Raw genomic sequence first — 12,662 nt, 5'->3', positions numbered from 1 at the left:
GCGCGGTCATCCAGGTGCTGGCGGCGGCGGATCTGGCTGTGCTCTGTCTGTGTCGTAGACTCGATCTGGCGCGGTTCGAGGGTCGCTGCGACTGGGGGCTGGATGGCTTCCAATTGGTATGTTGAAGTGGCCGCGGTTTAGCCCAGCTCTCTGCTGGAGCCGAGAAGGGACGCGAAGGCGCGTTTTCGCTGCTAGGCTGTTTGGCACCAAACGCAAGCAAGTTCCAATCCAAAGTGGTGCCGAGTTGATTGGCAGTGCCGGAACAAGTTTATTGCGGCTCTGTAAATCTTCCGCTGCAAAGAGCGTCGAAGCCGCAGCTGGCGATGCGCCGTGGACGGCTATGACATCATGCGACATAATGCAACATAATGCAGGGTCTATTGTATGAATCGTCACGACATGTGTGCATTTTCAACATTATGGACTTTATAACCGATAGTACATGAATAAATAAATAAATAAATACCAAAAACCAAGGCTATTTTTTTTTTCCTCAAGACGCCGCAATTCAGATAAAGTACACGTACAAGTATTTGGCATAACATCGACGTAAATCATTCGCATCATGATCTCAAATTCGCATTCATCACACTCTCACCGTAGAGGGTTTGTTCATCAGTCTCTCGACGCCGTCTGGCTCGGGAATGGTTTCTGCAGTGCTGCTTGCGTCGAGTTGAAAAGGCTGGTGGCTGTCGAGCTCACTGCTTTGCGCACCAATCGATTCCATGGTTTCAGCAGTTTCAGTAGTGCCGGTGGTGCCAACGGATCCAATCGATCCAATAGACCCGACTGATCCATCCCTAGCAGAGCCTTGACACTCCACTTGATCCAGCTTCAGATCTGAATTGTACCTCAAGATGGATTCTGCCACTCCTCTGGCAATGTAGTTGTTGATAAGCGCAGCAATCTCATCGTCAAGCGTCTCAATGTCGCGCACCAACGATCCCAGCGCGTGCCATCCAACCACGTTCTTGGCTGCGTTGTTCCAAGTACTGGCTGCCGCGCACACGCAATTCATTTCGAATTCGAGGACTTTGCGATATAGTTTCAGCAGGCGTTCCCTCACCCCATCCTGCTCTCTGTTGAAGTCGGCGTCACTCTTCCATCCGCTGGCGAGCAGTAGCTCTGATAAGTGCATGTACCATGGGATACGCCCAATGACATGTACGGCGCCGCGCTTCATGTCCTCTATCTGCATTGTAGGGCCAAGTAGAAGCTGCCAACCCGGATTAGTTTCAGTCAGATACACACGTGCCAAAGGATAACAAGTATCTTACCGGCGTGAGGATTGTAATGCCTGACCAGGCCACTGCGGTAGAGGGGTAGTCGGCCCAGACTGATTTTATTATCTTCTTGGACATTTTGACCAAGATTCGAGCATAGTTGTCGACGGGACAATTGGATCCTCGACATTTTCTCAGTCCCGATTCGGTAATTCTGATCAGCTGCTTCAGTCTATCGTCGTCGGCGCGCGGAAGTGTCTGGTTAATTCCGCCGATGGACTGATGTGGTAATTCCTGGCACAAGATGGACTCGTAGACGGTCACCAGACCAGAAGATCTTAAGCTATTGCGTATTGAGTTGTAGGCGGCAGTCCAGAGCTCGAGGGAGATTTGCGTATGTCGTCCATATCCCTTGGGCGCGGAGAGAGACGACGCCGAGGGCACTCTGTACGTGCCTAGCCATTCAGGCGTGGCAACGCCGCTGCCGGTATCAGAATCATCGGGATTTGGCGTGTGTGAATGGGAGTTGTGATGGAGAAGCCGGCCGACCAGCTTCCTGAGACGGCCGGTGTCAGCGTCGGTGGATTTTGTCATTGGGCCGACTCGATGCGTGCGAATGCTGGGTTTTCACAGGCGATGCGCAGACGATGATGGAGGCACACGTATACGTTTTATCACCGCAGCCGCGCGAGGCAAGACCATGGCGAAGCGATGAAAGGGGATGTTTACAAAAGCATGCTACTGGGGCGAAAAACGCCGGGTGGGCGATGGCGCATAGATATCCATTCCCAATTTTTTTTAAGAATCCATGTACTGGCCATGACAAGCTTCAGCCTACCGGCAGGTCGGCTCGCAGTGACGTCTGGTGGTGTGCGCCAGCCCACCCAAGCCCCGGCGCTGGGCCGGTTCACAGCCGGTTCGGGCTTCGGCCATCGGGATAAGCAGCGCGGCTGAGGCCTCGAGGCGTGATGGCATCATGGTTTCCGGCTCCGACCAGCGTGGCTGCAGCTGCAATTGCCCAATCACCCCAGAGTCTGGCCGGTGGTGGGCTGCTGCGCGCTAGGTCTGGCTAGATCTCCGCGGCTGGGTCTGCATGCATCCCGGGCGTGGACACTGTATCGCACAGCGTACCCGTAAATATCCGTGCTATTCGCGTGTCCGAGTCCACGGGTCCAGCTCAGCTACAAACTAAAAAATGCCAAAGAAGAGGGTCGAGGGCAAAAAGCTGGAAATGCGGGGGGATTGATCAGTCATGACGAGCAAAGGGAAGCCAGAGGAACGGCCATTACGTTGCCGTCTGGGCTAAGCAGGGAAGACTAGCACCTAGCAATGGTTAATGTATGGAGATGGATGGAGTTGCATGGAGAGGGATGGAGTAATTTGTAGTCATCCATGGCCATCCGATTGCTGCGGTAGAGAGAAACAGGGTCTGAAACAACGCCAATCACAACGGCCCATCCCACTTTTGCATGCTTCGCACGAGGCCTGGAATCATAACCGTCGCCTCTCCTCTCCTCTCCTGGCATCAGCATCATCATCAGCGCCGTAGATGGATGGTCTCCCGAGAAGCGCAACGTCTCTCCACCTTCTGTTTTGGACAAAAACAAAGACAATCCCCATTCGCCGCCGCTGAATCGTGCACCTCGCATGCTAGTCCTGCGCGGCAATCTTGCCTTGATTCGGCCGCCTTGTTTAGAAAATATGAGCCTAAACCCATCATGAACCATTGGGCCACCCACGTTTCGGGACCACGCATGCGATCGCCCATAGTTTGTGCGCGCAACACAGAAACAAGCAACACCCGCTGCAGATGATCAGCGTTACTCGGGCCTGAGAATTTGTCCACTCGCCCTTTAATTTCCAGCACAGGCCCTTTGAAGTCAGTGCGACCGGCACATGAGAGCACGAGCACTCACTCGCTGATGCCCTATGAGCGCGCCTTGGCTAATCAAGATGTACATGTAGGCGGATGGCACGGAAAAGGGTGCGAACAGATTCGAATTGATTGGGCTACAAGTGAATGAGACCAGCATGAGATGAGCCCATCATCACATATGCACACACACACAGGCACACACATGAATGAATACCGCCGTCGGGTCAATACATAAAGGCGCTATCCTTGCCGGTCGTCTGAAGCTGCGCGCTCTCCTCACTCACTCTCGGATGATAAGTCGACTTCAAGGACCCATGTACGCTTCCGCACAGCAGAGCTGAGCACAATAACTGCAGGTTCATGCTGCCCCATTCGTCTCCGTTGCGTCAACTGAGCTGTTGGGACCGTCGACGCGCCCTTTCTATTGTCCGGCTGGCTGCCAACTGTCAATAGAGGCAGGGGCTCGAATACTGCCGCTGGAGACGGCTTCTCACCGCACACCTACAAACAGAAACTTGTAAATCTCTGCGGCCTTGCTTTCTCTTCTCTTCTTCCCTTCCCCCTTTCCTCCAGTCACGCGTGCAAGTTGCCCTCCCCTTCTCGTGCACTCAAGCGGCTCCCACTTGGAGTCCCAGCCAAGCACTCGACATTCACAACCTCCATCTCGGCAACTCCAACAATAACTGTGCCATTTCAAAGCAAAAGGACGAAATCCCACAGACAATGTTTCCCACCATGAAGGCCTTCACCATCTTCGCGAGCCTGGCTGTTGCTGCCGGCGTGAGTGCCGCCCCTGCTGGCTTCCAGAACAGCACGGGCATTACTTGGACCCCAGCGCCTTCGGATCAAACCACCTGTGATCCATCCAGCTTCGCCCAAGGCCCAATAAACGATGCTGCCGACTGGCGCTTCTGCGCTGCCCTCTCGAGCTCCTGGTCCAGCACCAACGGCACTTTCAGCATCCACGACGTCTCTGGCAGCAAATACATCCCCGTGCTCAAGGAAGAAGGCTGTACTTTGGGTGTCAAGGCTTCGATGCAGGGCCAAGGTCCCTACACCATGGGAGACCGGGACATCAAAGCTATTCTCAGGATTGCGCTGCAGGACTACTCGGATGGAACCGATCTCTCTGTCGAGGGCAACGTCAAGTGCAACGTCGCTGCCGGTGGCCGGGCTGGTCTGAAATGGCAAATCTATGGCCAGTAGACATCCTCCGTACTGTCTACGTATATGGGTGGAGAAAAAGGACAAGTTTTCCTTTTTGCCGCCTTTCTCGACCTTGGTAGCGCACTCTGTGAATCTACCATTTACGGTACGACTGCCATGATTAGAGTATTCATGCGGCATCGATGAGTACTAACTCGGGGTATTTACAGGGCTGGGATTATGCTGTTTCGACGACAAACTGGCAGGGCGTTGATGGAAGGTGGACGGCGTTTATATGGGCTCGTACACAGAAGCCAAATGCTACAGTTTAGCCAGTACAAACAGACAGAAGATATGATATTGCACATTTCTTAATTTAAAAATACAGAGCGTGCTCTTCTCGACAGTAACTTTCCATCAGAGCTACCGGCAATGCCACAGAGAATAAAGAATATGCCATCAGGACTTCTACTAGGCCATGATGTGAACGAGAAAAACGTGATGTCTCTTGAGCAGAGAGTAAAGCTACAAAACATGCATGCATGCGTAGGTACATGTAGAGTGCGGGCAGAGCAACTCCACAAAATCCTCCAAGACAGCATTTCATCTACACGACATCTATACGTGTACTCAAATACTCAAGCTGCAGCTTGGTTACCTGAAATTAACCATCACCTAACATACTCCGAAGCTAACTCTTGCCGCTGGGTGGTAAATAACACGTACCTATTTACTTTACAGCTACTAGTAGGAGGTTGAAGAGGTAGTTGGTGCATAAAAGCGTTAATCTATGTTTGCGTATTACACACCGAGTTAGTTAAGTTCCAGTATGTATATATCATCTCACATCTTGGCCAGGCAACCTTTCATTATAAAGGGACTAGTCAAACTTTTTCCAACGCTTTATGTACAGTTTCTGCTCTAGTCAATATATCGGATTGAATTAATTGCGACGATTCCAAAGTATGCGACCAAGATTTCACCTCAATGCCAACATCGTCGTTGATTCCGGGTAGCCAACGGTGACAAAATCTCTAGTCTCCGTTCACTGGCTGCAAAGCTTTAGTGGCTGCTAGGCATTGGCTAGGCGCAGAAGCCCACTAGGAGCTGCAGTAACAGCTGGCAGAGCGGCCTGTGCGCGCTGCCAGCTTCACCTCACTTCACTAGAAGCTCAGAAGCCTTGCCGCCCAAGCTGGGACTAGACTCAATCGGGCCATCTATTATGCTGCAGCAACTCGATGCGCGCGAGGCTCGTCGCTTTCCAAACTTCTTTTTCCATTCTCCCCTTCTTCGATTCTGATCCGCCTCATCGATTGCTGACGCCGAGAGCTGTCGATGAGATTGCAAGCCGGCTGCGACCTTGATTAATCCCCCCTGCCCAATTTTCTTTTTTTCCTTTTTTCCGCAGTCGTTTCCTTGTCTTTTCCTTTCTCTTCTCTTCGTTCCTTTTCTTCCACCCGACGCCGCGTTTGACCACGAAAAATTCAGAAGCAAAAAAAAGCCAACCTCACGTCGCCTCGTCCCTCGACCGAGTAATGACGAGACTCGCGCTGTCATTGTCGACCTAAGTTTCAAGGCACAACAATGGCGGCTGCCGATGTCGACGTCGGTTACATCGCAGGCCACCTAGGCCTTGACCAGCCTGTGGTGGCGGCCTTGACGGCACAGCCGACGGTTGAACTGGTTACTACTCTGTTGCAGGCCGTGGCTGCAAAAGCACACGAGTTCGAGACCTTGTACGCCGAGAAGCTCCAGACGGACATTGAACTGGAGAATGCCGTTCGGAGCTCCGAGACCAAATCTCAAACCTTCAAGGGGACCGCTGAAAAAGCTCTCAAGGATGTCGAGGAAGCCCGACAGCGACTCAAAGAAGAGGGTACGTGTTTTCTCGCCTTGCGGTAGCCTTGATGCCGCGTTTTTTTTGTTCTTAGCCTAACCGCTATGTGTGCTCTAGAAACTAAACGACAGTCTTTGGAGAACGATCTTCAGAGCTTGAGAGCCAAGTACTCCGATCACGATGCTGAAGTCAAGGCCCTCAACGATAAGATTGAGACTCTCCAGTCTTCGAACCGAACAAACCTTAGCATCATCGAATCCAATAACAAACGCGACCAGACCTTGACCGACGAACTTACCAAGCAGCATCAACGAAATGTCGAGCTTGCCCGCGAACTAACGACCCTTCAGCAGTCGGAGCAAAATGCCAAGGGCCAGCTTAACAGTGCCAAATACCGACAGGAGGCGCTCCAGCAGCAGCTAGACTTGGCCCGCCAAAATGCCGAGTGGCTCGAAACGGAATTGAAAACCAAGAGCGACGAAGCCCTGAAGTACCGCAAAGAAAAGGGCTCCAAGATTGCCGAGCTTCAGAGACAAAATGAGGACGCCAAGGCCCAAATTGATGCTCTTCACCGTTCCGAACAGCAACTACGCGAACGTCTCAATGCTATGCAAGCCAAGGCCGATGATGCCCTCGTCAAATTGCAAAAGCAGGAGGGCTCCTTTGCCGCGACCGTCGAGAGCTACAAGCAAGAATTGGAGGACCAACGCCGGCTTGTTGAGATGTCTGAGCAGCTCAGTAAGAAACACCAGGAGCGCGTGCGTGAGCTGGAGTCGGAGAAGGAGCGTCTCAAAGATAGTTACGAGAACGAACTTCGTCGCGTGCGTCTTGAACTGGAGTCGGAGCGCCGTGTCACCAACGACATGGAAGAGCGGATCCGACGATTGCAAGGCGACCTAGACGAAGCCCACGTCCGCATAGAGCATGCTCCTGTGGGATCGGCGCCTCAGACGCCTCTACTTAACGGCTCTGTCCCCGGACGGGCCAACTCTCCTTTTGGAACCCCTGGTTCCGTACGAAACAAGTCCACCGTCACCGCCACGCAAGCAATCGAGCAGCTTTACCAGGTAAAGGGCCAGCTTGCCAGCGAGAAACGGCGCAACCAGCAGCTTGCTGAGGAGCTCGACGGCATGATTGCTGCTCTGGAAGCCAAAACGCCAGAGATCCAGGAACTCCAGTCTGAAGCCGAGACTCTTCGAAACGAGATTGCCCACATGTCTGAGCTCTCGCAGCAGAGCTTCGAAGAGCGAGATGCGGCAAGAAAAGCAGCCAGGAAGGCGGAGAGCACGCTTGCTACGGCCCAATCCGAAAGCAAGATACTCCGCACTCAGCTACGGGATTTGGGCACACAGATCCAGATGCTCGTCTTCAACATCTATGCCATCGAAAAGGGCATGAACCAACTAACAGAAGAAGAAAAATTCCGTCTGCAGCAACTCGAGAAGGGCGAAATTACCGAAGAGGCCTTGGCCGATATGTCGGATACACACCAGTTCATCACCCAGAAGTTGGTAGTTTTCAAGGATATCAAATCACTACAGGCCAAGAACGAAGACCTATTGCGCATCACCCGAGAACTTGCGGAGCAGATGGAAAGCGAGGAAGCGCTGGCTGCGAAGCATCAGGCCAAGGAGGATCATGACTTGGTCGAGAAACTACAGCAGGATCTCGCTCATATGGTGGAAGAGATCAAGTCTGCTAAAATCACAATGGAGAGCTACAAGATGGAGCGTGATATGTTCCGGCGACTTCTTCAGCAACGTGGTGCGGGCGAAGATCCTTCTTCCCTCATGCGCCACTCTATCGGAGGGGGGATGCCGGTAACCAGTATCGAGTCCGTGGAGCAGACTGAGACGTTGACAGAAGCCTTACGCAAAATTCAGTCCGAATACGACAGCTTCAGAGACGCCCAGGATGGTGCACGGAAAGACTTTAGGGATCAAATCAACCACTTGACAGCAGAGAAGAATTCGCTTCAGACTGCCAACATCAAACTACAGGGTGAGGCCAGACTGGAATCTGAGCGGCGAGAGATGCTGCAGAGCAATTATCTTGCCCTCCAGAACGAGAACAATGAGCTCCAGAAGAGAACTCAAATCCTGTCTGAAACGGCTGCCAAGCAGGACATTCGTGTCCAACAAGTTGCTGAAGAGCTTGTTGAAGTCAAGGGCCTCCTGGACAGCATGCGAAACGAAACAGCCAACCTTAAGGCGGAGAAGAAGCTTTGGAAGGATATCCAAGAGCGAATGAGCAAGGACAACGATTCTTTGATTGAGGAGAAGAATAGATTGGGCAACCTCTTGACGGCTCAGCAATCTCTTGAAAACGAGCGCAACATTACCGAGTCTGAGGCTCGCCGCAAGGCTCAAGCCAAGATTGAATCCTTGGAGCTTGAACTGAGCACTGTGCAAAAGAAGCTATCTCAAACCTCGGATGATATTCAGCACCTGCAACAGAGAAAGGAATACGAAGCTAAGGAATCTCAGAAGCGAATTGACGACCTTATGACGAGCCTGAGCCAGCTTCGAGAAGAGCATGTTAGCGCCAAGACAACCCGTGATCATCTTCAAGCCCGCGTTGACGAGTTGACCGTGGAGCTGCGAAGCGCCGAAGAGCGTGCCGGCCGTCTGCAGCCTCGTCCCACGCCCAGACCAGGCCTCATGACTGACAACAACCTGCGCCAACAAGAGCTCGAGGCCGAGGTTCAAGATCTAAACAACGACATTTCGGACCTCAAGCGTGATCTCGACATGGCCAACACTCAGCTGGAAAACGCAAAGGCCCAGGCTGAGCAGTACAAGGAACTCAGCCAGAGCAACGAGGAGGCATTGGAAGACTTGCGTGCATCGCAAGACCAATACAGACAAGAGATTGAAGTTCTCATTCAAGAGAAAGACAGCAGAATCAAGGAGCTGGGCCAACAGATTGAAGATTTGTCTGCTGAGCTCTCAAGATCCAACACGGAACTATCCACCATTCGTGACTCCCAGGGCGAAGTTGCACGGAAGTATGAAGACGAGAAGACGATATTGGAGGATGAAGTGAAGCGGCTCAAGGAAGAAAGCAGCCGGCACATTGAGGCTGCCCGATACCATCAGCAGGACTTGCGTGCTCAAGCTGAGATTGCTTCCAAAGCCCAGCAGGACTACGAGAAGGAGCTTGTTAAGCACGCTGAGGCTGCCAAATTGGTTCAAGAGCTTCGCACCGAATACAACGAGTTCAAACAAGAGTCAGCATCGCTGCGCGCCGAAGCGGAATCTGCCAAGGTCGCGCTCGCGCAAAGTGAAAGCTCATGGGAAGATCGGAGGCAGCAGCTGGAGCAGGAGATGGCTGAACTCAAACAAAGACGCGAGGATGCCAACGCTCAGAACAAGCTTCTGCATCAGCAGCTGGAGAGCTTGACTGGCCAGATTGCAGCTATGCAGCAGAACCGTAGCGACAAGGCCGATGCGGACGAAGCCGTGTCGGCCATTGGCGTAGGCGATGCTATTGAGGGCATGCGAGAGCTAAACGGATATCTGCGTCGTGAGAAGGAGATCCTGGAAGTCCAGTACGACATGAAGACCAACGAATCGAAGCGACTACAGCAGCAGGTCGAATATCTGCAGTCACAGCTTGATGAGACGCGTCTGAAGCTCGACCAAGAGCGCCAGTCTTCGCAGAGCGGCAACACCTCCATGGCTCACAAGGACCTCATGGACAAGCTGCACGAACTCAACCTCTATCGCGAGAGCAGCATGGCTCTTCGGACAGAGAACAACCAGCTAAAGGATCAAATATCCGAGAAGAACCGGAGAGTCGAAGAAATGGTCCAGAGCATCCAGCCTCTTGAAGCTGAGATTGAGAACCTCAAGACACAGAAATCCTTCTTGGAAGAGGAGATTAAGCAGATTCAGGAAGACCGTGATCGCTGGCAGAAGCGGACTGAGGGTATTTTGACCAAGTATGGCCGCGTTGACCCGGCTGAGATGGAGCAGCTGAAACAGACAATTACCGACCTCGAAACAGAACGGAATGCTCTCAAAGAAGGCGCAGAGCCCCTCCAGGCGAAGATTACCGAACTTGAGTCCACCCTGGAGACTGAACGTGCCAACTGGTTGAATACTCGATCAAAACTCACAGAGCAGTTCAAGGACCGATCTCGCAAGCTCACTGGCGAAAAGAATGAGCTTAATCAGCGAGCTATTAGCTTACAGGAGCAGCTTGACAAAGTTACCAACGATCTTGCCGGAGCACAGAAGCAAGTCGAGCAGTCCGGCGAAGAAAAGGCAGAGCTATCGAGACAAGTTCACTCGTTCCAGCAAAAGGTTGAAGAGCTTCGCCGACAGGCTCAGCAAACACAGCCTGCAACTACGCCATCAGCTACCCAACAGCCACAGTCTGACGCGACCGCATCGTCGGAGGTTGTCACTGTGCTCGAACAACGTCTTGCCGACGCCCAAAAGGAACTGGAAGCAGTCAACGCCCAGAAACTAGGAGCGGAACAGCAGCTAGAGAGGTTACGAACCGAACTGCAGACAGCTACCTCGGAGCGTGATAGCGCGCTGCTGAAACTTCAAGAAGCTGCCGCCACAGGTGCGCCATCTGCTGATGGGCCCTCTGTCTCAAACGTTGACGGCGCAGAGAGTCAAGCCGTTACCAATGGGTTGTCGGATGCTGAGAGGAAATCACTAGAAGAGAAGGTGGCCGCAGCTGAAGCAAAGGCTTCTGAATATGAGCAGAAGGCCAACGAAGTTGAAGCGAAGATTCAGCAAACCATCAAGGAGCGCTCGGATAGGATGAAGGACACGCTGAATAATAAGCTGAAAGAGAGCCGCGCTAAGCTCGAGGAAGAGTTCAAGAGAAAGGACGAAGACTTGAAGCTTCGATTCGAGCAAGAGAAGTTGATCTGGCAGGCCGAGAACCCTTCTGGGTCAGCCCCTGCAAAGGAAGCGCCCGCTGGTGAACAGGCACCGCCAAGCACATCATCAAAGACCGAAGAGCCTTCGGCAACTGCCGCTCCTGCCACAGGTGGACCGCCCGACCTCTCTCAGCTGGATGATTCATCCATTAGACAGTTTTTGTCATCGAATGCGACTGTCAAGAACATTATTGCTGCTAATATTCGCAAGAAATTGGACGCAGAAAGTGCTCGGATCAAATCCGAATATGAGAGCAAGATTACATCTGCGCGCGAGCAAGCCCAGCTCATGGAATCTAAGAAATCTACTTTACGTATCAATATGGCGGAGAACAAACTGAGGACTGCAACAGCGAAGCTTGGAGTTGTGGAGGTGGCAGCGAAGGAGACGCCGCAGAAGCCAGTGGTGGAAGTTTGGGAAGTGGCCAAGTCGACTCAGGCTCCTCCGCCAGCACAAGCAGCCAAACCTCCGGCTCCAGCTCCGGCGGTGGCTCCAGCTCCAGCGGCCATCTCACCGGCAAAGCGACAATCTGTCTCTGGCAACGTACCAGCTTCGACTGTCGCCCCTCCTACCGCAGCCACGGCTGGCCAACCCGTTAACGATGGTCCAAAACCAACCCCTGCAGCAGCGGCACCTGCACAGGCTGCTGCTCAACCTCTAACAGAAGAGTCTAAGGCTCCAGCTCCTCCTTTGGCTGCGCCAGCGGCCAGCGGAATCCCGCCACCCCAGACTTCAAACCCATTTGCAGTGCCTGCAAAGGCCAGCGGCTCTGAAGCTCCTAATCCCTTCGCCACAAAGACTGAGACGGCTGCCAACGCTCCATTGGCGCAAGCTGCCCAGGCACCGTCAAGTTTGCCGCCAGCACCACAACAAGCACAGCTTCCGCAGATACCACCTCAACCCCAGCAACAGGGCCAAATGCCCGTGCGATCTGGTATTCCGATGCCTCGCGGCGGCGGACGTGGACGAGGAGGAGCCTATGTACCACCTAGCCAACGAGCTGCAGGTGGCAATCAGGAAGGCGGACAAGGCCATGCTGGCCGTGGCGGACGTGGAGGCGGGCGTGGAGGCCGCGGCGGCATGAATCCAAATGCTTCTGATTTCCAGCCTGGAGCGAAGCGACCAAGAGGCGATTCTGAAGCCGCTGCAGGAGCCAAGAGAGCCAGAGGAGCTCATTAAGGGGAGGCATACATGATAGCTTCACTATATGCAACAGGTGAAGATTGGTAGATATTTCGGGATGAGGGTTGCCATGCATAATGAAGGAGAGGATGGGCTTTGAATCTAATTAAATGATTGTGTTATGTGCTATTATTGGAGGCGGGAAAACAAGACTTAAGAGACATAAAAAAATGGACATGGAGAGGCTCATTGGGGGATGCATCGCTGTATTCTAGCACTATTACTGGTCAAACTCGGAATTTCTTTTTCTTTTCATCAAGTATTTGAAGATTTGCTTCTGTGACCTTTGCCTGACTCTGACTTGTTGCTGTGTTGAATCTAGTGATGATGAGATGTGGTTCTGAGAAACTGCATCAAGGTACAGGATACTCTCTGTGTATGCCGTGGTGCCCGCTGCCTATTTTGGCGGGGCACAGGTACTTGGTACAACACGGAATCGATCGGTGGATCGGCGCCTAGTGTGCCGGCATGGTGCAGATACTGCAACTAAGAGGAAG

General features: G+C 52.8%; 4 protein-coding genes across 4 annotated transcripts; 2 read left to right on the top strand and 2 right to left on the bottom strand.

Moving 5' to 3' along the window:
- Positions 1–6: 6 nt before the first annotated feature.
- Positions 7–357, bottom strand: TrAFT101_006523 (uncharacterized protein; the record flags this gene model as incomplete). Its single annotated transcript, XM_066127795.1, has 1 exon — positions 7–357. The coding sequence occupies one exon, from the start codon at positions 355–357 to the stop codon at positions 7–9; it is 351 nt and encodes a 116-aa protein (XP_065983908.1).
- Positions 358–586: 229 nt separating this feature from the next.
- TrAFT101_006522 (uncharacterized protein) lies at positions 587–1,817 on the bottom strand (the record flags this gene model as incomplete). Its single annotated transcript, XM_024910020.2, has 2 exons — positions 587–1,216; positions 1,278–1,817. 2 exons carry the CDS (start codon positions 1,815–1,817, stop codon positions 587–589), a joined length of 1,170 nt encoding a protein of 389 aa, XP_024758179.2.
- Positions 1,818–3,822: 2,005 nt separating this feature from the next.
- TrAFT101_006521 (uncharacterized protein) lies at positions 3,823–4,305 on the top strand (the record flags this gene model as incomplete). The annotated part of the gene is made up of 1 exon (XM_024910019.2): positions 3,823–4,305. The coding sequence occupies one exon, from the start codon at positions 3,823–3,825 to the stop codon at positions 4,303–4,305; it is 483 nt and encodes a 160-aa protein (XP_024758178.2).
- A 1,232-nt stretch (positions 4,306–5,537) lies between these two features.
- TrAFT101_006520 (uncharacterized protein) lies at positions 5,538–12,420 on the top strand. The gene is made up of 2 exons (XM_024898678.2): positions 5,538–6,121; positions 6,200–12,420. Exons 1-2 carry the CDS (start codon positions 5,830–5,832, stop codon positions 12,160–12,162), a joined length of 6,255 nt encoding a protein of 2,084 aa, XP_024758177.2. The 5' UTR covers positions 5,538–5,829; the 3' UTR covers positions 12,163–12,420.
- Positions 12,421–12,662: the final 242 nt, after the last annotated feature.

Source organism: Trichoderma asperellum, chromosome 4 (assembly GCF_020647865.1).
Source record: "Trichoderma asperellum chromosome 4, complete sequence".
Taxonomy (NCBI): Eukaryota; Fungi; Ascomycota; class Sordariomycetes; order Hypocreales; family Hypocreaceae; genus Trichoderma; species Trichoderma asperellum.
The sequence above is the reverse complement of the archived record's forward strand: the minus strand, read 5'-3'. Positions and strand labels throughout refer to the sequence as shown.